The sequence below is a fragment of the Helianthus annuus genome, chromosome 11 (assembly GCF_002127325.2).
Source record: "Helianthus annuus cultivar XRQ/B chromosome 11, HanXRQr2.0-SUNRISE, whole genome shotgun sequence".
NCBI classification, from domain to species: Eukaryota; Viridiplantae; Streptophyta; class Magnoliopsida; order Asterales; family Asteraceae; genus Helianthus; species Helianthus annuus.
Window position 1 is genome coordinate 102004711 of NC_035443.2, and position 24977 is coordinate 102029687.

At 40.9% G+C, this 24977-nt stretch overlaps 2 protein-coding genes across 2 annotated transcripts; one reads left to right on the plus strand and one right to left on the minus strand.

Moving 5' to 3' along the window:
• The first annotated feature begins 15799 nt into the window (after positions 1–15799).
• On the plus strand, positions 15800–20978 carry LOC110888146. Its single transcript, XM_022135686.1, has 2 exons — positions 15800–17297; positions 17413–20978. The coding sequence occupies exons 1-2, from the start codon at positions 15800–15802 to the stop codon at positions 20976–20978; spliced, it is 5064 nt and encodes a 1687-aa protein (XP_021991378.1).
• Positions 20979–21363: 385 nt separating this feature from the next.
• LOC110888148 lies at positions 21364–22407 on the minus strand. Its single transcript, XM_022135687.1, has one exon. The coding sequence runs from the start codon at positions 22405–22407 to the stop codon at positions 21364–21366; it is 1044 nt and encodes a 347-aa protein (XP_021991379.1).
• Between the last annotated feature and the right edge of the window lie 2570 nt (positions 22408–24977).

The following is a 24977-nucleotide window of genomic DNA, read 5'->3' on the forward strand; positions in this document are numbered from 1 at the left end:
ACTGAAAATGCCCCTTAGTGAGCTGAAAGGGCAAGTGAAAACATGTGGACGAGGTTTAATCAGCTGAGATTCGCTGACTAATCGATCTTATCTGATCTGCTAGTCTGACGCGCCCCGCGTAAGGATATGGGCAATCCTTACGCGCCCCGCCTGGCCCTGTCTGATCTGCACCACTTGCAGAATTTATAGTTTTGGTCCCTGTCGCGTATTTAAGCCATTTCCAACACTTCTAAGGCCCGTAAAGCCAACTTTAAGGCCCTAAAATGATGCCTAAACATTGTGGACATGAAACATGCCCAAAAATATGTCGGATGTTGGTTCGTTTGGCCGTACGATCGCGATGTTCGCTTAATTACGACGGAATGCGCATAAGCGCGAAAGACGATCCAAATGACGCGACAAATGGATTTTTCTCATGCCAAATACTAAGGCATAATATTAGGATGCTTACATAAATTTTTGGATGTCCGAATGTATTCAGAATGTAAATTATGTGCGAAAGTGCAAACTTGTGCACTTTTTGACACTTTTAGCCCCTGAATGATCTAAAAGTTTGTTTTAGCGTACCAAACACCTCAAAGCCTATTTCTAAGCTTTGTAGAGGATATTTAAGGTGTGTTTAACTCAGGGTCATGTTCCGGAATATTTGTTACAGTTCAAATTGGCATTCTTTCGCAGTTTGTCAAGTTTAGTCCCTGTAAGCGAATTAACTTGTTTTTGCCATACCAAAGCCTTCAAAACTTATTTCTAAGTTACGTAAAGGTTATTTAAGGTATGTTAAGTGTATGATGGTCTTCCGGAGTATTTTTCGCATTAAACTGAGTACGTTTACGCACTAGTTTGCGTATAACTCCCCAGAAAGTGTTGTAGAGTTTGAAGTTGAACAAGAATTGATATGTGCAAAAGATACACATATTTATACACGATCCCAAGCATGAAATACAATATTTCATCGGCTTGGTATTTGTTTGATGGTTGAAGTGACACAGGTGTCACAATGATTTCTTGTTGTTAATCTTTGATTATGTGATTCATGCAAAACCCTAGTTCTACATGTAATGGTTCTGTGTTTATTGATTCTGAGTATTGTGAAATGGTTATGAATAGTTGTGAAATCACTTGCTGAATGTTAAGATGTCTGTTATGATAGAATGTTTGATTGTGGATTTGATCACTGCACTGCGAATATGAAAACTAGGGTTTCTTGATCGTGGAAAACGTAACTGTTACAATGAAATTGAATATTACATGATTTATGTTAGTCCGACCTTTGTGATGTTAGGATGTTTGTCCGAGTTTTAAGATGGATGGATGTCCGAATTTTGTAAGCATGTTAGTCATAATTTTATGTCATGATCACTTGTCCGAACTTTATGAGGATGCTTGCATAGTCCGAATTTTGAAAGGGTAATAAAGTCCGAACTTTATATGTTGTAAAGGTCCGAATTTCTTGTGATGAACATGAAGTCCGAGTTTGTTATAAGGACCCTAGGTCCGAGTTTGTTATAAGGACTCAAGGTCCGAATTTTAAAGGGTAATGGGTTGTCCGAGTTTTGCTTGTAATAGTGTTGTCCGAGTTTTGTTTAAGGGGAAGTTTGTCCGAGTTTTAAGTGGTGGGGGATGTTTGTCCGAATTTTTAAAGGCAAGGGGGGGGGGTCCGACTTTTGTGAAGCACAACATGGTCCGAGTTTCATGATTTGTTGCCTTGTCCGACTTTTGGTTATGATCTCTTGATCGAACTTTAGATAACACACAAGGTCCGAGTTTTGTGATGTTGTGTAGTCCGATATTCACATGTATATATAACTGTCTGAGTTAGTTATTGTTTGAACTGAGTTTACGTATAATGCTGAATTCAAAACCCTGAATGAAGAACACATTGCATGTTACTGTATATGTTACGGTATATCACTGTATATCACTGTATATAACTGTACGCTACTGTATGTATGAACATTCTATCTGATGTCATTCTGTACACAACCATCACACGAATCTCAGTTGTTTGGATACCAAAGACTTGTAAACCATAATTGAATATAAACACTTACATCGAGTTATGTGCAATGTATCTAGGTCGCGTGTAAAGGACCTAACTATTAATTAACACTAGAAGCAATAACATACTGAGCAAAACAAGGTGAGTTCACACTCTTACCAAGGCATGGGATTCCCGGGTTTTGGGAATCGGATTGAAGGAATAGATTTGTACTTACACAGTTACTAGACTATCTACCATCGTCCTCGGATGCGCAGGATACATACGTAAAACCTACGTATACTTGTACACATCACTGTCCTCAGGTTGCGAAGGACACTTACGTAAAACCTACGTAAACTTATACTCACTACTGCCTCGGTTGTGTCAGGCACTTACGTAAAACCTACGTAAACCCCCGCGTACCCCTGTCCTCGGTTGTGAAGGACACTTACGTAAAACCTACGTAAACTTTATACGTACTACTGTTCTCGGGTTAAGGAGAACACTTATGGTTACAAATAGTCTAGTGTATATACAACTATGGGAAACCCCCACCAATAGAACATACTATCGGCCCAGTAGCGCCACACGTTACGAAAGGAACCTAATATAACAAACTTGCTTACTGTGAACTCGCTCAACTAGTTGTTGACTCTCTGTTACATGCCTTGCAGGTCGTTAGGTATACATGGAGCTTGCATGGGGAGGCGCGGTCGTTGTGGACAAGGATCGTGAATGCTTGATTTAAACATTATGACATTACATACTTTATTTATGAATGGGCTTTTACTCATACGCTTCCTCTAAACTTTGTTATTATACTTATGTTTCGGAACACCTTTCATATGGATTGGTTTGGTTAATTTACCTTTACATTTACTATATACATTGTTCTATATGATTGGTGGCTTGATCCTAGTCAGTTACGCTCCCAAGCGGTGATACTCCACGTGCGGATTTTGGGGGTGTGACAAAGCTGATGTGGTAATTCCGTACCCATTAAATTTTTGTGAAACACAAAATTGCTGAGCTTGAAGAACACGAGTTTGAAGAGTAAATAGCGTTTAGAGCGCTTCTTCTTGTTTGGGTCTCCACTCAAAGGGCTTATTCTTTTAAGTCAAAGCAGTGAGTGAAAAAACGATTTTTGAGAAGTTTGAAAATGATTCGATGATAATATCCAGCAAGACCAAGAGAAGATTGGATCTCTGTTGGTGTTGTTGGTGTATTCTAGTCTTTAATAGCAACAATCTTGGATGGATCCACATGAATACCCTGCTCATTGACTATATGACCCAAGAATTGAACTTCTTTAAGCCAGAATTCACACTTGGAGAATTTAGCGAAAAGTTGTTCCTTCTTCAGGAGTTCCGATGTTAAGCGAAGGTGTTGCTCGTGCTCGGCTCGAGACTTCGAATAGACCAGAATATCGTCGATGAACACAATGATAAGGTTTATAGATCCTATTCATTAAGTCCATAAAGATGGCTGGAGCATTTGTCAAACCAAAGGGCATGACAGATAACTCATAATGCCCATACCATATGCGGAAAGCAGGTTTGGGAATATCTTCTTCGAGAACACGAAGTTGATGATACCCAGAACGCAGGTCGATTTTGAAAAGCATGAAGCACCTTGCAGCTGATCAAAGAGGTCATCAATTCGAGGTAGGGGATATCGATTCTTGATGGTAAGCTTATCAAACTCACAACAATTGATACATATTCGAAAAGACCCATCTTTCTTTTTCACGAAGAGGACAGGGGCTCCCCAAGGTGAAAAGCTCAGACGGATGAATCCTTTATTAGATAACTCTTTAAGCTACTTCGATAATTCTTGCATCTCTGAAGGTGCAAGTTGATAAGGCGCTTTTGCAATTGGGTTGGCATTGGGTACAAGGTCAAAATGAAACAGGACTTGACGAACTGGAGGCAAACCAGGCAGTTCAATCAGGAAACACCTCTGGATAATTCTGAACAGTCGGAATATCCTGAATACTCTTGCTCTTGACTTTTTCCTCGGTGATATGTGCTAGGAAAGCAACATATTTTTTTTTCGTAGATAGCTTTGGGCTCTTGTTTCTTAAAAGAAATGGGCGTTTAAGGTTCTAGGGGAGATTACAAATGATCATAAAAAATGACAAAACCACACAAGTGGTTTATTTTTGTATTGACATCATAAGGTTGCATCAAACATTCATACTATTGCATTGGTTCACAAAAATAAAAACCATAAATTTTTATTTATATAACAACCGCATTGTCTTAAAATGTTAAAAGATAACAACCAGAGAAAATACAAAATACTAATCGTTCACTGCTGCATCGTTGATTGCCTCATTGATGTTATACACTCGTCCACGTGCTGGATTCACATTGACGTTGACGTTCGCATTCAGGTTTGCATTAGCACTCGCGTTTGCAGTCATCAGTCTTGGACAGTTGTTGCGGAAGTGACCAAACTCTCCACAATTGAAACATGAACCCGGTGGGAATCTCACAGCATTCCCTTGAACCGGAGCTTGAACCTGAGCAGTCTGATTTTGTCCCAGACGACAAATATTGGCCAAATGCCCAAGTTTTCATCACGTTGTGCATTGCTTACAAGCTTGCTGTGCAACGTGGTGACCGTTGCAGCGTGAACAATGAGGTGCGGTACCTGCATATGCCTTCTTTGCAGGAGGCTGAGCCGGTGAGTTCTGATTAGTCTTGTTGTAACAGCGAAATTCTGGGCATCCTTCCGCTTCCTCGACTTCTTCGACGTCTCACCTTCCTTATCCTCACCCTTACCCTTTTTCTTGTCTTTTCCAGAATCAGTCGCCTTCTTTTTATCACCCTTGCGAGTGAGTTTACCCTTCCTGACTTGAGACTCAGTCAGGGTAGCAGACAACTCGATTGCTTGACGAAGGGTAGTAGGATTAACACCGGTCACAATATCCGGAATAGAATCGGGTAAACCATCGATATATCTCTCGATTGCCTTCTCCAGAGGGGTAACCATGGTGGGACATAATAGACTGAGTTCCTCAAAACGATCCGTGTACGCATGGTGTTTAGCCCCATCTTGCTTTAAATCGTCAAATTCTCGTTCCAAAGCCCGAATCTCGTGACGGGGATAAAACTCTTTCATCATGAGAGCCCGAAGCTCATCCCACGTTTGTGCCAATGCCACTTCGGCACCCCTATCGCGCATAATACCATTCCACTAGGTAAGCGCTCGCTTCTCAAACACACTAGAAGCAAATTCAACCTTCCGCGCATTCGGACACTGGACGTGTCTGAATGTGCTCTCGATACTCTCAAACCACTGCAAGAGCGCAGTTGCTCCTTGCGACCCAGAAAACTTTAGAGGCTTGGCAGAATTGAAGTTCTTGAAGTTGCACGGCGCATTGTTGTTGTTATTATTGTTGTTGAATATCTCGTGGACTTGGGTCACAACACCTGGAAGCACAGCAGCCACTTGCTGAGAAACCAATGCTGCGATTTCTTCAATAGTGAAAGATTGTGCTTCACGTCGAGGAGGCATTGTCTAATAAGGAAACAAGAGAAACGAGTGAGGTTGAAAAGCAAAAGAGGTATTGAAAATACCGTCAAAACACCAGAAAGGCGATCATTTGTTTGTATTATATTGGGTTGGGATTCGGTGGAGGTGGATGTTATGGTTCTTGCTCAGTCGGCTCAAGTTTTACACGTCCAAATTAATTGTAAAGACAGTAATAGAATTTTTTTCTGTTCGCTGGTTTATGCAGCAAATTATTATGTTCACCGTCGAGAACTTTGGCAGAATCTTCGTGTGCACAAGGCTTTCATTCATGACAAACCATGGGTCATAATGGGAGACTTCAATTCTGCTCTCAATCTTGAAGATAGGTCGATTGGTAGCTCCTCTATCTCTCATGGTATGCGTGATTTCAATAACTATGTTGAAGATATTGAGGTTTTTGATATTAAGCGAACAGGTTTTCAATACACATGGACTCAAAAACCTAAAAAGGGTGTCGGGTTACTAAAGAAGACTGATAGAATTATGGGGAATGTTCCTTTCGTTACTTCTTTTCCCCAATCGGTTGCTGAATTTAAGCCTTATGGAGTTTCGGACTATTGTCCGTGTGTTTTGAAATTGTTCTCGGCTGAGAAGCCCAAACCGAGACCTTTCAAATTTGCAAACTTTTTGGTGCACAAACCGGGATTTTTAGATATTGTTATGGCGAAGTGGAATATCAACGTTGAGGGGGTTCACCAGTTCCGAGTCGTTAAGAAACTGTCTATTATGAAGTCTTCTCTTCGTGCTCTTTTATATAAGCAAGGGAACCTACATGAAAAGGTTGTGAATGCTAGAGGCAAACTTGAGGATATCCAACGTGCTATAGACAGGGACCCCGTAAATGAGTCGTTACGTTCTCAAGAGGCTTCGGTGCTTCGTGACTTTCAGGAGGCGTCGCTTGATGAGGAGAGGTTTCTAAAGCAGAAGTCTAAAGTAGATTGGCTTCGTGCGGGTGATGCTAATACGGCATACTTTCACACGTCGCTAAAGTGTAGAAATCACATTAACCGTATTGAGATTATTTCTGATACGAGTGGTCACGTTTTTGAGGGTGACATGGTGGCTGAGGCGTTTGTTACCCATTATGAACGGTTTCTGGGTTGTCAGGGCCAAGTTTCTCTGGTTCCTTCTCCGGATCTATTTTCCAATATGTTGAATCCGGATAGTGCTAATCATATGGTTCGCCCGGTTACTTTGGAAGAAATAAAGGCAGCTATGTTTTCTATTGGGAATGATAAAGCTCCGGGGCCGGATGGTTATACGGCTGCGTTTTTTAAGAGTACTTGGCATATTGTGGGAGGTGATGTTTCGAACGCTATTCTTGATTTTTTTAATACCGGTAACCTGCTTCAACAGCTTAATCACACGTTAGTTGTTTTGGTGCCTAAGATGTCGACTCCTTCATGTGTTACTGATTATCGCCCTATTTCATGCTGTAGTATTATTTTTAAGTGCATTAGTAAGTTGTTGGCGGATCGATTGAAGGGTTGTTTGAGTGAGATTGTTAGCATTAACCAATCAGCTTTTATTCATGGTCGGAAAATTTCAGATAATATTCTTCTTACACAGGAATTAATGCATAACTATCATCGTGATTTTGGTCCTCCGAGGTGTGCTTTTAAGGTTGATATCCAAAAAGCTTACGATACGGTAGAGTGGAGTTTTCTGAAAACGGTGTTGCTTGGGTTTGGATTTAATGGTATCATGGTAGACTGGATTATGCTATGTGTTTCTACCGCCTCCTATTCGGTTTGCGTAAATGGGAATGTTCACGGGTTTTTTAAAGGTAAAAGGGGTTTAAGACAGGGTGACCCCTTATCCCCTTATCTTTTTACTCTAGTCATGGAAATTTTGACCTGCATTCTCAACCATTCTACGAGAATTGATACGTCGTTTCGGTTTCATAATAAATGTGAGAAGCAGAAAATCGTCAACCTGTGTTTTGCGGATGATCTATTCCTTTTTGCCAGGGGAGATGTGGCTTCAGCTAGGTGTGTTATGGCTTCTCTCACTAATTTTACGAAGATGTCGGGGTTAGTGCCTAGTGTTCAAAAGAGTACAGGTTTTTTCTGTAATGTCCCAAATCATGTTAAACGAGAAATTTTGACTATTATGCCGTTTGTTGAGGGTACATTGCCAGTCAGATACTTGGGAGTTCCTCTTATTTCGTCTAGATTGCTTTACAAAGATTGTAGCATTCTAGTCGAACGTCTCGATCGGCGGATTGATAATTGGAAGAATAAAATGTTGTCTTTTGCGGGAAGACTTCAGCTAATTATCTCGGTTCTTTCGTCGCTCCATGTGTATTGGTCTTCGGTTTTTATTTTACCAGCTAGGGTGGTTAAGGATTTGGAAGCTAAAATGCGGAATTTTCTGTGGGCTCAGTCTTCTTCTAAGCAGAATAGAGCGAAAGTTTCTTGGAAGCCTGTTTGTGTGCCGAAGTGTGAAGGGGGCTTAGGTATCCGTCGGGTCTCTGATTTTAATAAAGCTCTTATGGTTTCGCATGTTTGGAGTATTCTAAGTAACCGTCATTCATTATGGGTTGCTTGGATACACTCTTATCGTTTAAAAGGGCGGAATTTCTGGGATCATAAGGTGCCAGTTAGTTGTAGTTGGAGCTGGAGGAAGATGGTTCAGATTCGTCCCATGATTCGTCCACACGTCTGGTCTTTGATTGGTGATGGCAGAAATACTTCAGCTTGGTTTGACACATGGAGTAATATTGGTCCGCTTTGTTCGTTTTTGTCTCCAAGAACCATAACCCGAGAGGGTTTTTCTCTCAAGGATACAGTTGCAGATATATATTTTAATGGTTCTTGGATTTGGCCGGATGCATGGAGAGATATGTTCCCAGTTCTTATTCAGCTCGACCATATGCAACGGAATTTAAATGCCCAGGATCGTCTTATGTGGAAACATGGAGATAATGTGGCCGAATACTCTTCTTCTAGAGTGTGGGATCCCTTCGAGCAAGGGATCAGGAGGTGGATTGGGCTAATCTCATTTGGTTCTCTCAATGTATTCCTCGACATGCTTTTCTGATGTGGCTTATTGTTAGACGAAAGTTGCTAACTCAGGATAAAATCTTGCAATGGAACCATACACGGTCTAACAACATGAACATGATGTGCTGCTTATTGTGCTATGAAGATGTTGACTCGCATGAGCATTTATTTTTCGAGTGCAAGTGCGCCACGCAAGTTTGGGAGGCGGTTCGTTCAAAAGCTGGTATGGAATTTCTGGAACCTAAGTGGTTTGATATTCTCGACTGGCTTGGCAGTCATTCGCGGTCAAAGTCAGCAAAAAATTTGGTTTGCAGATTGTTAGTTGCGGCCCTGGCTTATACTATTTGGCAGGAAAGGAATAACCGGTTGTTCAGAAATCATGCCCGGCCGCCGGATACTTTATGTAAGGTGGTGTTGGAAAGTGTCAGATATAAACTGATGGGGCTTAGATTCAAGAATACTGCGAGGGTTCGGGAGCTACTTGAAAAGTGGGATGTTCACGGAGCTGATTTGGTCATGGAAAATAGATGAGTCTCGCTTCTCGTTTCAGTCTAGATTTTTAGTCTAGTGGGTGTTTATTTTGTTTCACTTTTAGTTGTTTTTCTTGTTCTACTTTCATGGGGGTATGTCCCATGTTTGAACTAGTAAGGACTTTACCTTACTACTTGTTTTGATTTTTGTGAATATATAGAATCACCGGGGTAACCCTTTACCCAAAAAAATACCTCAAACAAACAAATGACACGGAGAGACTAATCAAAGTAAATGGATCAAAAATAATGTATCGCCGAAGACATGCTCGCCTATAAGTGGACACTCACCCCAAGAGTTCCCAGGTAAGAGTGACTGGTCCGATACTGCGGATTTGTACGAACACTCTAGCCTTAGACAGAAAACTCAGAGTACAGGCACCCACTCTTCCAGTTTGCACGTGTTCACACTATTTAGACCCAAACTCTGACGAGATTTGAAAACTTAAAGGGTTCAAAACCTTATAACAAAGGGTTCAAAACCAAGTAATCAATCATCCTAGAACAGATGATTAGTTTTCAAAGCGGATTTGAACTTCGCGTTCTCATCGTGGTTATCACCTAAGGATAGGTGACGGTATTGTTTTAAAATCTAAACGCAAGTAAACTTGCGTTGGGGTCCTAAAAGTTATAGTCTAGGTCAAAGCATTACTAATAACCTAATTCCCTATAACCATTGGCTCTGATACCAACTTCTTCTGTCACACCACGACCACGTAGGACAACAAACCGTGGCGGAAACGTCGGGGAGTGTTGCAACAGAAGCTATTGTTTCACAACCATGGATACACAAAGAGTTTCGTTTTATTGACAAAATTATTTTTTGGGTAAAGGGGTTACCCCGGTGATTTTATATATTCACAACCAAATAAAACAAGTAGTGTAGAGAGCCTACACTAGTTCAATCATGAGACATGCCTCATGAAAGTATACCAGCAAAAAGCAAACACAATACAAGAAAACCAAAAAACAACCACTAGTCTAAAGAACTAGAAAACTCTAATTCGAGTCTCTAATCAGCCACCTTCGAATCCATCATCACGAATATCCCAATCCTGCAACAGCCTTGCCACTCTATCAGTTCTCTTCAACCGAACTCCCATGAGTTTTATTGATAAAATTAATCATTTCATTGTCTTAACACATAGAACAAACTAGTTTTATATCGTCTATCATAGTTGTTATGTCACCAAGGCCTTGTCCAGATCCTATGTGACGCATGCATCCTAGAAATCAATCAAGTATCAACACCTGAAACATATGTAAAAACTTAGTCAGCAAAGAAATGCTGGCGAGTACATAGGTTTTATAAGAGTATCAGAATCATGGCTTGTTTATATGTTGCAGTACTTTATTAGACTACAAGAGTCAAAATACAAACCTTGTTTTGAAAAGTGTATTGCAACATAGTTAACCAACTCAAATCAAGTGGGTTATAGTTTGTAAAATCCCATAGCCATGCTTCTTAACCCAAAAACATTTGTTTTAGAAAACCAACTTGTAAAACATCTTGTAAAAATTCGTTAAAAACTCGTATGGTTTATAACCTTTAGAAAACATCGTTTGTGTGAAATCGTTTCAAAATCGTTTACCCAAGTGAACTAAATAACGCCACGGTATGTAATATATTGAAAACACTTATATATAAGAAGTACCAGCGGCGTATCTACCATGAATTCACCATATTACACCCGTCCCGTTATCTATATACTAACCAAAAACCAATCGTTTATCCAATTCGTATAACTTGTTCAAATCGTTAACTCGTTTAAATCGTTTAAAATCATCCTCGTTTTAGTTGTGAAAACTTATTTATGGTCGTCTCGCTAACAACATTCAAACCTTCGTGACTCGATCACCTCGCTGCTCGTTTCTCGAATTAACAAACCACCAAAGGGTAAGTTAACAAACATCAGATTCAGTCGCTACCCACAACCCCCACACATAACCATGGGTGCAGTGCAATAACGGGATTTGTCAGATCCTATGGTACCATAACCTAATACTGGTCGGCTTGATCAATGCTAATGAATGTCATTTGTTATGTGACTACAACCATCAAGTTTCGTTCACATTATTGAAATCGTTATTAGTTTAGTAAAAATCGTTTTAATCGTTTTTGAAATCGCCGTTTAAACCTTGAAAATATTTCGTACATATGAATCACCCCAAAACATTTAAAAACAGTAAAATAGGGGAACTATGTACTCACTTGGAGTGCAAAGTATCTTCAATCAATAGAACTCAAGCAACTCAAGTAAACCAGAGCAATCAAACAGCACCTAGTAATCGAACCACTAGTCAAACAATAGATGCCTAAATCGGAAGATCGAATAGAATGAAGTCTTGTAAACCAAATGAGTGTTGGAACTCATGTGATATGGTTTAACAAAGCTTACATCCTAAAATTGAAACCTAACCTAAGTGCTTTCGACCCATTGCGACCCATTAAGGTAGCTCACGCTACTTTAACGCGTCGTGTGCGCAAAAGCGCATTCGAGACGTCTAACTAGTCCTATGACAAGTATTATATGCCAAGAAATGTTTAATTATGTTACATAATCAGTTACGTGACAAAAGTTTAGGTTACATATGCTTAATTACCAATTATGTATGAAAATGGCATTTTGGTAATTTACCAAGGCATATAAACTACTTATCATGCGACTACCTAAACTAGGTGACCATAAGGTATAACCTCGGAAGGTTATTCCCTATGATACTATGGCCACTAAACATGTTTGGTCGGATCCTAAAGATCGATCAAACGGGTCGTGTTCGAAAGTCTAAGCGGGTGTTTAGTCCGCTTGACTTACGACTCTACATAAGCACTAATCTAAAAAGTGACGAGCTAAACATGCTATAACATGTTTAGTTAAGTTAGAAAACAGGTTTTGATATCAAAACAAACGGTTTTGATATCCTAGAGTAGTTTGGTTACAAAATATGCGAGAAAACGCATTTTGGCCGAAACTACGACTCGTCACTAAGTCTAGATAACGTGGTAATCAGTAGGTATAGTCACTAGGGACTATGACCATCGTGATTACGCTCACGTTATGAAGTTCAAACGAACTTCGCATTGACCATAAACTGGTTAATGAAGAAAGTCAAACGCAGTTTGACTTTAACGATAGAAACGAACGAAAAACGCGAAAGAATACCTACAGAGGGTCCCCGCAAGATTGAATTCCAAGTATTTCTCAGGTATGAAGTGATAATCACTCCAACTTAGAGAAAATCTCAGAATTCAAGTGAGGAATGAAAGAAATGAAGGTGGGTATTTATAGGAGAGCTAGAACCGTTAGGATCGTTTATCGGGAAACGAGCTTCGATCTAGACCCTCCACTTGGGCCCATGGTATTGCTAAACAATGGGGCACAAGAAAACCATCAAATTTAGCCCATGGTATTGCAAAAATTGCATTAAAACCCCTGAATTCGACCCAGATTGCAAAATCTGAAGTTTCTGTCTGACAGGCTCTCGCGCCCCGCGTAAGAATTAGGCTTGGCTTACGCGGGCCGCCTGGCCAACTTTAGCAGATTGTCAAAACAGGTCCCTGCACATCAGAAACTTGCATTTCGGCTCATTTTTGACACGTTTAAGCCCCGTTAACCTCATTTCAAGGCTCTAAAATGAAGTTAAAGTATAGGGAACTCAAAACATGCTCAAAAATATCTCGGATGTCGGTTCTTTTGGTCGTACAGTTGCGTTGTTCGGTTAATTAAGACGGAAGTCGTAACGAACGCAAAAACGATCCAAATTAAGCGACGAATGGAATTTTATCATGCCAAACACTAAAATAAAATATTTTAATGCTTACATAAATTTTTGGAAGTCCGGATATATTCAGAACGAAAGATATGCGCGAAAATGCAAACTTTTTTTTTTGGGTAAAGGGTTACCCCGGTGAATCTATTAAAATGCAACCGCAATAAAGTACAAGTAGTGAGGATGTGTTCCACACTAGTTCATATACAGGACATGCCCCATATATGTAGAACAAACAAAAACCAAAGACCTATAACACCCCAAAAACCTAGCCTACTATACATCATGACACGACATCTAGTAGACAAAACAATGCAAAACACAAAACACAATCCTCAACCACCATCATCAAAGATAAAGTAGCCACAAAACCGCAGCCCCTTCAGACGAAAAGCAGACAGCCTATCCATTAGAGAACTTGGTAGAGGAGGTGCTTGCCCCTGCTTTCGAAGAGAAAGGATGAGTACCCGATGTCATAAATTTACTAGTTTCATTGTAGACTTCTTCAACCACCTCCTCATCCGAATCCTGCCTGTCACTCGACGGTTTCTTCTCCACTCGACCCACAGTGGTACCTCCCTGATTACCATTATCATCCTTCAGAATGTCAAACGGGTTAGACGTTGAAACCTGATTCTGCATCGGACTATTTGAGGACGATTTTGGTTTAGGGTTGACAACTGGCCTGTAAACTACCTTTGGCTTCTGGTTTTTCATATGAAGCCCTTGATTATTGGGTTTCTTCTTTTTGGCTCCTACGACCTGAAAGTCATCATTTTTCTTCTTCTCATTATCCCCACTCAAATTTACCTGAGGATTCTTAGGGCACGAGCTATCATCATGACCGAAGACACAACAAGATGAACATCTTAACGGTTCCCAATCATACTCAATTTTAACCTCCACCATTGAATGACTAAGACCCTCCAAAGATGGGATTGCTACAGTAACACTCTTCTTGAACTCAACTCCTGCCTGAACTTCAATAAGAGCTCTAGCATAGCTGCTTCTTCCCCAAGATTCCGCACACATTGTAGCAGTATACGAATCTAACATTATAGGCACCCCAATCTTAGATGCAAGTAAACTAAGCCCATCCTCAGTAAATGCCGCTAACGGCACATCATGCATCTTGACCCAAACCGGAATAGGTTTTAAATCCTCTTTTTCCAACTTGATAGAGGCCGACCACGCTTTCAAAATGATTGGAACATTTCTTATCATCCACGGACCATCCTCTAACATTTGATCCATCCCTTCTTTCGTTTTAAACTTAAAGAAGAAAAACCCGTTTGCATTCATCATAATTCTTGACAACCCATATTTTGCCCAATTGTTCCTGCCGAAGAAATCAACCACAGGATATGCCAGCCGTTTGCCCAGAAAGTAACCATACAAAGTGTTCGCATACCTGTCGGTGACTTGTTTAACTGAAGACACTGGAATGACAACGTCAGCTCCGTCAACAACCTCATTCGATTCCATCACCCTAAAGTTTACCTTAACCTTCTCTTTAGAATCCTTCACAACATTCGCAAAGGATAATTGTTCCGCAGAATCAGAACCTGTTTGTTTCCTCTTGTCAGCCGATATAGGTGCACCAAATAGGTCTGATTTTGGCGTAAACTTGCTAGAGAACTCCCAAACATTATCAGCCTTTTCAACCTCCCGTGTTTCCAAATGAATCGGAACTGTTACCTTTGTGAGATCATCGATGATATTTGAAGAACCACGCTTTGGCTTCAATGTGTTCCCATCAACATCAATAAACCGTGCAGCAATTTCATCAAACGATAATCGCGGCTTCCCACGAGTATCCTATTGATTTCCACCAGAACTGTTAAGTTTATCCATACCCATATTGAGAAACCCTAGTTGCCGTCAACAGAGATTCAGCAAAAGGATTGCCGGCTGAAAACAAGGCAGCCGTGACAAAACCCTAGCCGAAAACTACAATTGAAGTAGATCAAACCCTAGTCGCCGTGAAGCTGAAATTCGACCAAACCCAACCAGAATCCAATCGGAACGAACAAACCAGGCAACTCTCTCCAATAATCAAACAGAAAACAACGAACATGCAACAGAATTACAATCAAACAACGACCGCAACCAACAGAAACGAGCAAAACCCTAATCTAGGCGGCGATTGAGAACGAAAAACAGAAACCCTAATTTTAAAATCGATCACTACTGGTAACAGAATCTGCACTAGAGATTGGAGAAACAAACGCTAATAGCAAACCTGTTAATCAGAAGATTACGAAGAAGAAATTAGGGTTACATGAGGAACGACAATCGCCAGGCTAGAGAGAGAGATTAGGTGCTAAGCTTACATTCCGAAAATGCAAACTTGTGCACTTTTTGACGCTTTTAGTCCCTATTGATCAATAAAGTTTATTTTAGCATACCGAACACCTCAAAGCCTATTTCTAAGCTATGTAAAGGTTATTTAGGGTATGTTTAACTTATGATCAAGTTTCGGAATGTTTTTTTCTTGGGTAAAGGAAAACCCCGGTGATTCTGTATATTCACAACCAAATAAAACAAGTAGTGTGTGGCAATCAAGCTAAGGCCATCCTCTGTATAAGCGGCTAGAGGGACATCATGAATTTTAACCCATAACTGGACTCTCTTCACCTCTGACTTAACCAGCTTAGTACGACATCACTTGCGCATGCCCCATATCGAGGCCATGGAAGCTCTGGGCGAAATTGGCGACACGTGAAACCCTAGCTTTCTTGTTCTTCTTGTTCTTGCTGATCTTTTTCTTGATTAATCTGGGTTAGCGATTGTGGTTTTGTCGTTCCTTCTGAGTAAGGATACTAGACTTTACCGTGGTTGCTAATCTTTTGCCGTCAGGATTAGGGTTAGTGTTGTTTTTTTTCGTTTTCTCTGCTAGGGTTTGCTGATTTCGTCTCGGTTGCTTGTCTTTTGATTTGTATTCACGTTGCATGTTCTAGTTTTTGATTGCCATGGAAGCGAGTCAGATCAAACCGACGGATAAGGATGCAAGACATGCAAAGCCGCCGGATATTTTGACATCCACGTTAAACCCTAATAAGGGTTTTGCTTCGAGAACTCTAAACATTGATGGTAAAACGTTTTGTCCACGAAGGGGGGTCTCGTCTGATAATCAGCAAGGGCAGAAAGTTGTGAACATAATAGATGAGCTTACCAAAATCACTGTTCCAGTTGATGTCCAAACTGATGGCCAGCATGATGCTAATCTAGAGACTGTGAATTTGGTAGATGACCGTGCAAACCTGAATCTTTCTCCTCAGGCTACATATGCAGATAGGGTTAAAAATAACGTGAAAGGGAAACGTGAGGTTAACTTCAGACTTCTGGAATCCATGGAGACGGTGGAAGAGGCTGATGTGGTTATCCCGAAAGAAGCTGTTCGGCAGGTACAAAAGAAATTCGAGAACGTTCTTTATGGTTATTTTCTGGGTGATAGGTTACCGTTTCCGGTAGTAGATTATTATGTTAAGAATGTCTGGGTGAAATACGGGTTTGTTAAGGCAATGATGAACTCTGAGGGGTTTTTCTTTTTCAAGTTTGCAACCAAGGAGGGTATGAATCAAGTTCTAGAGGGGGGACCATGGTTGATACGTAAGATGCCGTTATTCTTAAATGTATGGGGTCCGACAGTCAGTCTAAAGAAAGATGGAATTAAGTCTGTGCCTGTGTGGGTAAAGTTTCATAATGTTCCTCTTGCTGTTTACTCTGATGATGGCCTTAGCCTTCTAGCTTCGAAAGTTGGTATCCCCAAGAGGTTAGATGCTTACACAGCGGATATGTGCATTGATAATTGGGGCCGGACTAGCTATGCTCGTGCCCTGGTAGAGATAAATGCAGAAAATGAGCTTAAGAGTCAAGTAGTTGTAGCTATTCCAAAGATGGATGACGAGGGTTTTGTTAAGGAAACCATCAGGATTGAGTATGAGTGGAAACCACATCGCTGTGATATTTGTCGGATATTTGGCCATAATAAGTCGTCTTGCCCGAGTAATCCTAAGGATAAAGCTAAGCAGGTTACTATCGATGATGAGGGGTATACTATGGATAGAAGGAGGATAGCTAAGCATGGTTTCCCGCAGAAAAAACAGAAGCCGAGATTTGTTTACAAACCTAAGCCTAACTCTAATGGGGCCAGCACTTCAGGTACAAAGGAACAACCGGAAGTAAAACAAGCGTCTTATCATGTGGATACTCAGAATAAGTTTGAAAGTCTAGCCGATGACTCGTTGAAGTCAGGAAATTTGAATGAGCTGAATTATGGTGATCCGATTTATGAGAAGCCTCAAAGTTCAGGTAGTAGTCAAGTTGACAAGAGTCCAATGCATCAAAACCCGTATGATCTTGAGGAGGAGGAATTTCGTGATCCTTTCCATACAGAAGTTTCGTCATTCATGAGTTTGAATAAAAAGAAAGATAATTCTGAGGGGGCAAGCACTCCCGGTGACATGGGTTTACATGGATAGTATAGCTGCATGGAATATAAGGGGCTTGAACCGGCCCCTGAAACAAAGGGAGGTTCAGCAAATAGTTAAACAAAATTATCTGAATGTATGTGCTATCTTAGAGTCTCATGTAGAGGTCTCAAACTTGTCAAAGGTGTGTGGTAGAGTGTTTAATAAGTGGGATTGGACGTCTAATGGAGGGGTTTGCAACAAAGGAACCAGAATTATTGTGGGATGGAATGATGAACACGTTCAGCTTATGGTGCTAGCTCAAACAGACCAGGTGATGCATGTTCAACTTAAGTCTAAGATTGATTCCAAAATCCTGTTTGTCTCTTTTGTCTATGCTAAGAATACCTATCAAGAACGACGGGTTCTCTGGCAAGATTTATGCAAGCATAGGTTGGTAATTGGGAGCCATTCGTGGATAGTTATGGGGGATTTCAACTCGGCCCTCTATATGGAAGACTGCCTGCATGGTACGTCTACTCCAACAATAGGTATGAGGGAGTTTTTTGAATGTGTTCAAAAGAATGAGTTAATGGACATTCCAGGCCATGGTCTTCACTTTACGTGGAACCAAAAACCTAAAGACGGTGTAGGTATCTTAAAGAAGATTGACCGGGTTATGGGTAACGTTGCATTTTTGGACGATTTTCCGAATGCCCATGTGGTTTATCATCCGTTCAGGTTGTCGGACCATACTCCATGTATTCTGAAAACGGCTAGAGAGATCCGAATAAAGCCAAAACCTTTTAAGTTTGCGAACTTCATTGCTGCTAAAGATGGTTTTAAGGAGTGTGTTAAGGCTGAATGGAGCAAAAACATGGTAGGTATTCCGATGCTTTCAGTGGTGAAGAAGCTTCGAAACCTCAAACACCCGTTACGGAGCCTTCTTCACAAGCAAGGTAACTTGCATGTTAAGGTTAATGATCTTAGAGCTCGTTTGGATGATGTTCATAAGCTGATTGATCAGAACCCGTTTGATGCGGATTTACGGGCCAAAGAATCACAGATTATTAAAGACCTCCAGAGCGCTGCTTATGATGAGGAATTGTTTGTGAAACAGAAAGCCAAACTTGACTGGCTTAGTGCGGGTGACGGTAACACGACTTATTTTCACAATTTCGTTAAGAGCAGAAATGCAAGGAGCAGAATTCATTCTATTAACGATGTTGATGGTAATCATTTCGAAGGCCCTGATGTGGAATGTGCTATAGTAGATCACTACATGAAGTTTTTGGGTATAGAATCTGCGGTGGAGGACATGAATATAGAGGAGTTGTTTCCAAATACCGTAAATCCGGTTGATGCTAATCACATGATTCGGCCTGTGACTCGTGAAGAAATAAAGGCTGCAATGTTTAGTATTGGAGATAATAAAGCTCCAGGGCCTGATGGTTTTACGTCAGTTTTTTTCAAGAAGACTTGGGATATAGTGGGTGAAGAGGTCTCCGATGCGATTATGCAGTTTTTTGAGAATGGTAAATTGCTTCAACAGGTTAATCATACTATAATTGCTCTTGTCCCTAAAGTTCCTACTCCTTCGTCGGTGCTCGACTACAGGCCCATCTCTTGCTGCAATGTTATTCTTAAATGTATAAGCAAAATTTTGGCGGATCGTATAAAAGGGAGTTTGGGTGGTTTGGTGAATATAAATCAATCGGCGTTCATTCCGGGTAGGAGGATTTCTGATAATATCTTGCTCACTCAGGAATTAATGCATAATTACCATCTTCATAAGGGAAAACCAAGGTGTGCCTTCAAGATTGACATTCAGAAAGCCTACGATACGGTTAACTGGTCTTTTCTAAAGTCTAGTCTAATCAAGTTTGGTTTCCCTAGTAGAATGGTTGATTGGATAATGACATGTGTGTCCACTGTTTCGTTTTCCTTGAGTGTTAATGGGAATCTTTGTGGTTACTTCAAAGGTAAAAGAGGCCTTAGGCAGGGAGACCCTATATCCCCTTATTTGTTCACGTTAGTTATGGAAGTTCTTTCGTTGCTGTTACAAAAAGCTGCTGCTCAACACCCTGCGTTCAGATATCATGATAAGTGCAAGCAGCAGAAGATTATCAACGTGTCCTTTGCCGATGATCTTTTCCTGTTTATTAACCCGGACACGGTCTCTGTTAAAGTGATGCGTGATACATTGGAATTGTTTACTAGAATGTCGGGACTAACTCCGAATCTAGCGAAAAGTACTACATTCTTTTGCAATGTCTCTCATGTGGTCAAGCAGGAAATTCGGTCGCTATTGCCGTTTCAAGAGGGAGAGCTCCCTGTGAAGTATTTGGGAGTGCCTCTTATATCTACTAAGCTTATGTATAAGGATTGCAAGATTCTTGTGGACCGGGTAGATAAAAAGATCGATCATTGGATGAATAAAACTCTTTCTTTTGCGGGTAGACTCCAACTGATTAAATCAGTCATATCGGCTATGCATATTTATTGGGCATCTGTGTTTATGCTTCCAGCGCGTATTATTGGTGATATTGAAAAGCGTATGCGGAATTTTTTATGGAGCGGGGGGCTGAATAAAGTTAGTCATCCTAAAGTGGCATGGAAGAATGTTTGTCTTCCTAAGACGGAAGGGGGATTGGGTATTCGAAGGATCCAGGATATGAATAAAGCTCTTCTCGCTAATCATGTTTGGAGTATTTTGCTTAAAAGGGAGTCGTTGTGGGTTAAATGGGTCCATTCTTACAGGATTAAGGGCAAGAACTTTTGGGATATTCCGTTTCGGGGTAGCATGACTTGGGGGTGGCGGAAAATTCTTAACCTTCGTGCTTCTATTCGCCAGTTTACTTGGTATGAGATTGGTAATGGCCAGAGCACGAATGCATGGCATGATAACTGGTGTAATCATAGTCCTTTGGGAGCCTTCATTACGCCAAGACGCATACATGGGGCGGGATTTAATATGAGTTCTAGAGTTGCGGATCTTGTCAGTCACCGTAGTGAGTGGACATGGCCTAGCTCGTGGCTTCAGTTATATCCGGGTTTGATGAGTCTTGTGCCGCCTATTCTGAACCAAAATGTTCCGGATAAGTTGATTTGGAAGGATAGAGATGCTAAGCATAGGGAGTTCAGTACTTATGAAGCTTGGGATAACGTTCGTTCGCGGGGGGAAGAGGTTCTTTGGGCTGAGCTGGTGTGGTTTTCTCAGTGTATCCCGAGGCATTCGTTTCACATGTGGCTTGTTATAAAAAATAAGCTCAAAACTCAAGATCGGATGGGGATATGGGACGCAGGTAGTGCAACTAATTTAAACCTTATGTGTTGTCCACTTTGCTGGAACGGTAAAGACTCTCGTGATCACTTATTTTTCCGATGCTCGTTTGGGTTGCAAGTGTGGAATATGGTTAAAGATTTGGCGTACATGGAAACAGTCGATGCCAATTGGGATTCTATTATGAATTGGTTCTATCATAATCCTTCGGGTAAGTCGGCTAAAGTTTTAGTTGGTAAAATGGTTGTTGCGGCTTCTACTTATTTTATATGGCAAGAGAGGAACAATAGATTATTTTCTACAAAGCAGCGGGATGCTACCTTGATTGCAAATATTATTCTCCATACGGTCCGCATGAAGTTGATGACGTTCAAGCCAGGGAGAGGATCCAAGAATCCGTTATTGCTAGAGCGGTGGAAGTTCCAAGTCAAGACTATGAGCATTGATCCAGGCTAGAGTGGATATGTAGTCTTTGTGTGTCTTGGTGTTGCCATTGTTTTGGCTTCTGGTCGTGTTTTGTTATGGTTGTTTTTGTTTTGTTTGGTCGTGAATGCTTGTTGGTGTTTTTGGTTTTGCTAGTCTTGGAATGCCAAGGCTAGCCCTAGTGTGCCTCTCTGGCCCACTCGTGTTATTCTTTATTCTTTATATAAAATTTACCGGGGTAACCCTTTACCCAAAAAAAAAATAAAACAAGTAGTGTAGAGAGTCTACACTAGTTCAATCATAGGACATGCCCCATGAAAGTATAACAAGAACAATCCAAAAAACACACCCAAAAACGGATAACAATGAAAGCCAACTAGACTAAAACTCTAGGAAAAAATAAACACAAAACAACTAATCAACCGCCATCATCATCAACGCCATCCCCATGAATCTCCCACTCTCGAAGAAGTTTCCGCACACTAGCCGTGTTTTTCAGCTTTGCTCCCATCAACTTGTATCTTACCGTGTTTATTATAATCTCACTAAGCTGCTCCGGAGGCCTTAACTGATTCTTGAATAACCGAGCATTCCTTTCTTGCCAAATGAAGTATGTCGAAGCCGCAACTATGAGTTTAGCAACATAAATCAGAGCCGACTTTGACCTAGCACGGACAAGTAACCAGTCGACAACATCCATCCATTTCGGCGAAGTAGGCATCATGGCCACCCTTTGCCTCACTATATTCCAAACTTGAGCTGAATACTTACATTCAAAAAACAGGTGTGGATGCGAATCAAAATTCTCGAAACACAAAAGGCAACACATCATGTTCATGTTTTTCCGTCGCGCTAGATCCCAACTTAGAATTTTATCTTGAGTTAGGAGTTTACCTTTAATGACCAACCACATCATAAAAGCGTGCCGAGGAATACATTGCGAAAACCACACGATATTACACCAATTAACTTCCGGTTCCTTATACCGAACCGAGTGCCACACACACGAAGAAGAGAATTCATCTAGATCATTATCATCCTTCCATAATAATCTATCGGGCTTTGTCGGATTTAGTTGAACTTCGTCTAGTTGAATTAACACCGGATAAATATCTCTCCACGCCATAGGCCAATTCCAAGAACCATGCGAGTAGACATTAGCCACCGAATCATCCAGCCTAAAGTCCGCATCGGTAATGGTTCTAGGAGTTAGAAACTCACCGAGCGGTCCCAGGTGACACCAGAAATCGAACCAGGCTGAAGTCGAAGCACCATCTCCTAGATCCGACCAAACATGTTTCCTTATAAGAGGACGTAGATGAATTAGATTTCTCCATGACGAACAGCAATTCAAAGGACTTTTACAAACCCAAAAACTCTTGCCTTTCAGTCGATAACTATGCACCCACGCTACCCATAAAGAATCTCTTTTAGAGACGATGCTCCAAATGTGAAACGCCATGAGAGCCTTGTTCATATCTCAAATTCGCCTAATACCCAATCCCCCTTCATATTTTGGAGTATAAACAGACTTCCAAGAAACTTTTGATTTACCCTTAGAAAACGATGTTCCTTGAGACCAAAGAAAGTTTCGCATCTTAGCTTCTAGCTCTTTAATAACCCGAACCGGCAAGATAAAAACGGACGCCCAATAAATATGCATAGAAGAGAGGACTGAAATAATAAGTTGTAACCTACCAGCAAATGATAGCAACTTGTTTTTGCAGTTCGTGATCCGTTTCTCAAGTCTTTCCACAAGCACTCGACAATCATTATACCCAATTCTGGATGAGATTAAAGGCACTCCAAGATATCTAACAGGAAGATTCCCTTCCACAAATGGCATAAGATCCAAAATAGCATCTTTAACAAGGCCACTTACATTGCAAAAGAAAATCGTTTTTTTTCTGGTTACTAGGAACTAACCCCGACATCTTTTTTTTTTTTGGGGGGTAAAGGGTTACCCCGGTGATTCTATTATAGACAACCGCCAAATAAGTACAAGTAGTGAGGATGAGTTCCCCATTAGTTCATATACAGGACATGCCCCATATATGTAAGCAAACAAACAAACAAACCAAGTTACCACCTCAATCTAGCCTAGTACAATCATGTTAATGACTAACTAGTAGACAAACGAAAAAAATCAAACAAACGACGTCAACCGCCATCATCAAATATGAAATTGCTACCAACCGGCAGCCCCTTTGCATGGAACCGAAGCCACCTATCTATTGGATAACTTTATGTGAGAGGTGCTTGCCCCTGTACTGGAAGACGTAGGATGTGTACCCAATGTCATAAACTCATTCGTTTCATTATATACAACCTCTACCTCATCCTCGTCAGACTCCTCATTTAGCTCACGGCCTCCTTTATATCTCCCCTGCAAGGAACCCCCATTCCCCCCAACAAACCCAAGAGCACTAAACGAATTGTGTGTTTGAACCTTGGACGAACTAGTGCACCGCGCATTCACGTAGGAAGAACTCACTGCCTTTTTCTTTTTATCAACGGGTCTATATTCAAACTTGGGCTTTTGATTGTTAACTTGAAAACCGCTCTTCTTTACATTCTTCTTTGTCTTGACTTCCGTATAACCATCCTCATCTACTTTCGGACTGTTTGTAGGAGGTTTCACTGTCGATCGAATGCATTTTGGACACTCCTGAGAATCATGCCCAAATACACAACAGTGGGCACATCTCGGGGGTTTCCATTCATACTCCACACGAATAGTCTCAGTGACATACTTGGTCTCATCCAACTCAGGAATAGCCATGGTTAGGACCTCTTTAAAGTCATGTTCAGCAGAGATATCAATGAGGGCCCTAGCATAGCTGCTTCGTCCCCAAGCCTCGTTGCACATATCAATAGTGTGACAACACGCAATCTGAGCCTATCTTTGTGTAACATTCGTGAACATGACACGACTTTATGAACTTGACTGATTATGTGAATAATATGATTGTTGAATACATGATATGTTGTTATGTGGATGTGTGCTATGTATGTATGTATGTTAATCGAGCCCAACCAGAGCCGCACAATTCCCTCTCGATCGCACAAGCCCACTTCGGGCCTTACTTTTGTACACGAACTAAGGGCGGCCCATTTAGGGGTCCGGCCCACTCCTCTTAAACGTGTAAACACCTATGGTTGGGGTTGGTGCTCTCATTTGTTACAATCACCTCACACACACAAGAAACCCTAATCTTTACTTCTCTCTCTCTCTCTCTCTCTCGTTTTGCTTTGGAACCCGATGGCAAATACCCTTCGAAGCTTGTGAACCAGATCGATCCTCTACTTCCATCCGGTTAGTGTTTTAGCATTTGTGTGTTACTTGGTTGTATGATGTATGCGTGTGCGGTATATATGAATGTTTTGATAAGTCGGCTTATATGATGTTGTTATGTTCATACGAATGGATAGATTATTGTTTATGCTTGAATTAGGGTTCATATGGATTAAACGGTCATTTACCTTGTTTAATCGATTATGGATTTAATTGGGAAACTGTTAGTGTGAATTGAATGATTATGATGTTTGTTCACGATTAAACCGGTTAGAGTTAATATGAAATTTGTAATAAAAACCTTGTTTGATCGAAAGAACGTTAATCGAATAGATGGAAATTTTGTTGATTGATTGATGAAAACTTGGAAACTAATAATGTGTGTAACCGATTGCCATAAGTTTCGGATGATTTAAATGAGTCGCACAAGATCACACGTACAAGCTGTCCGGATCGCACAAGGGAAACCAGGCCGCAATAGTCACTTATGGGTTATTTAGTTGAACCGATATTGGACTGCGTGTGTTATTGGGCCGAACAAGTCCAAATTCAGATCGCACAACCCAAGCAGATCGCACAAGTCTGCTTGGATCGCACAAGGTCACACATATAGTGACTGTTTGGGCCGAACGGTGATTGGACTGGGCTAGTCCGATCGCACAAATCCAGCGGATCGCACAAGTTATACATTTTCACTTTGGGCTGTATATGTTTGGACTGTTTATCTATTTGGGCCG

Coding starts and splice junctions, on each gene's coding strand:
- LOC110888146 (XM_022135686.1), top strand. CDS start 15,800: ATGGAAGCGAGTCAGATCAAACCGACGGATAAGGATGCAAGACATGCA. Junction 17,298..17,412: donor AAGCACTCCCGGTGACATGG/GTTTACATGGAT, acceptor GTGCTATCTTAG/AGTCTCATGTAGAGGTCTCA.
- LOC110888148 (XM_022135687.1), bottom strand. CDS start 22,407: ATGGCGTTTCACATTTGGAGCATCGTCTCTAAAAGAGATTCTTTATGG.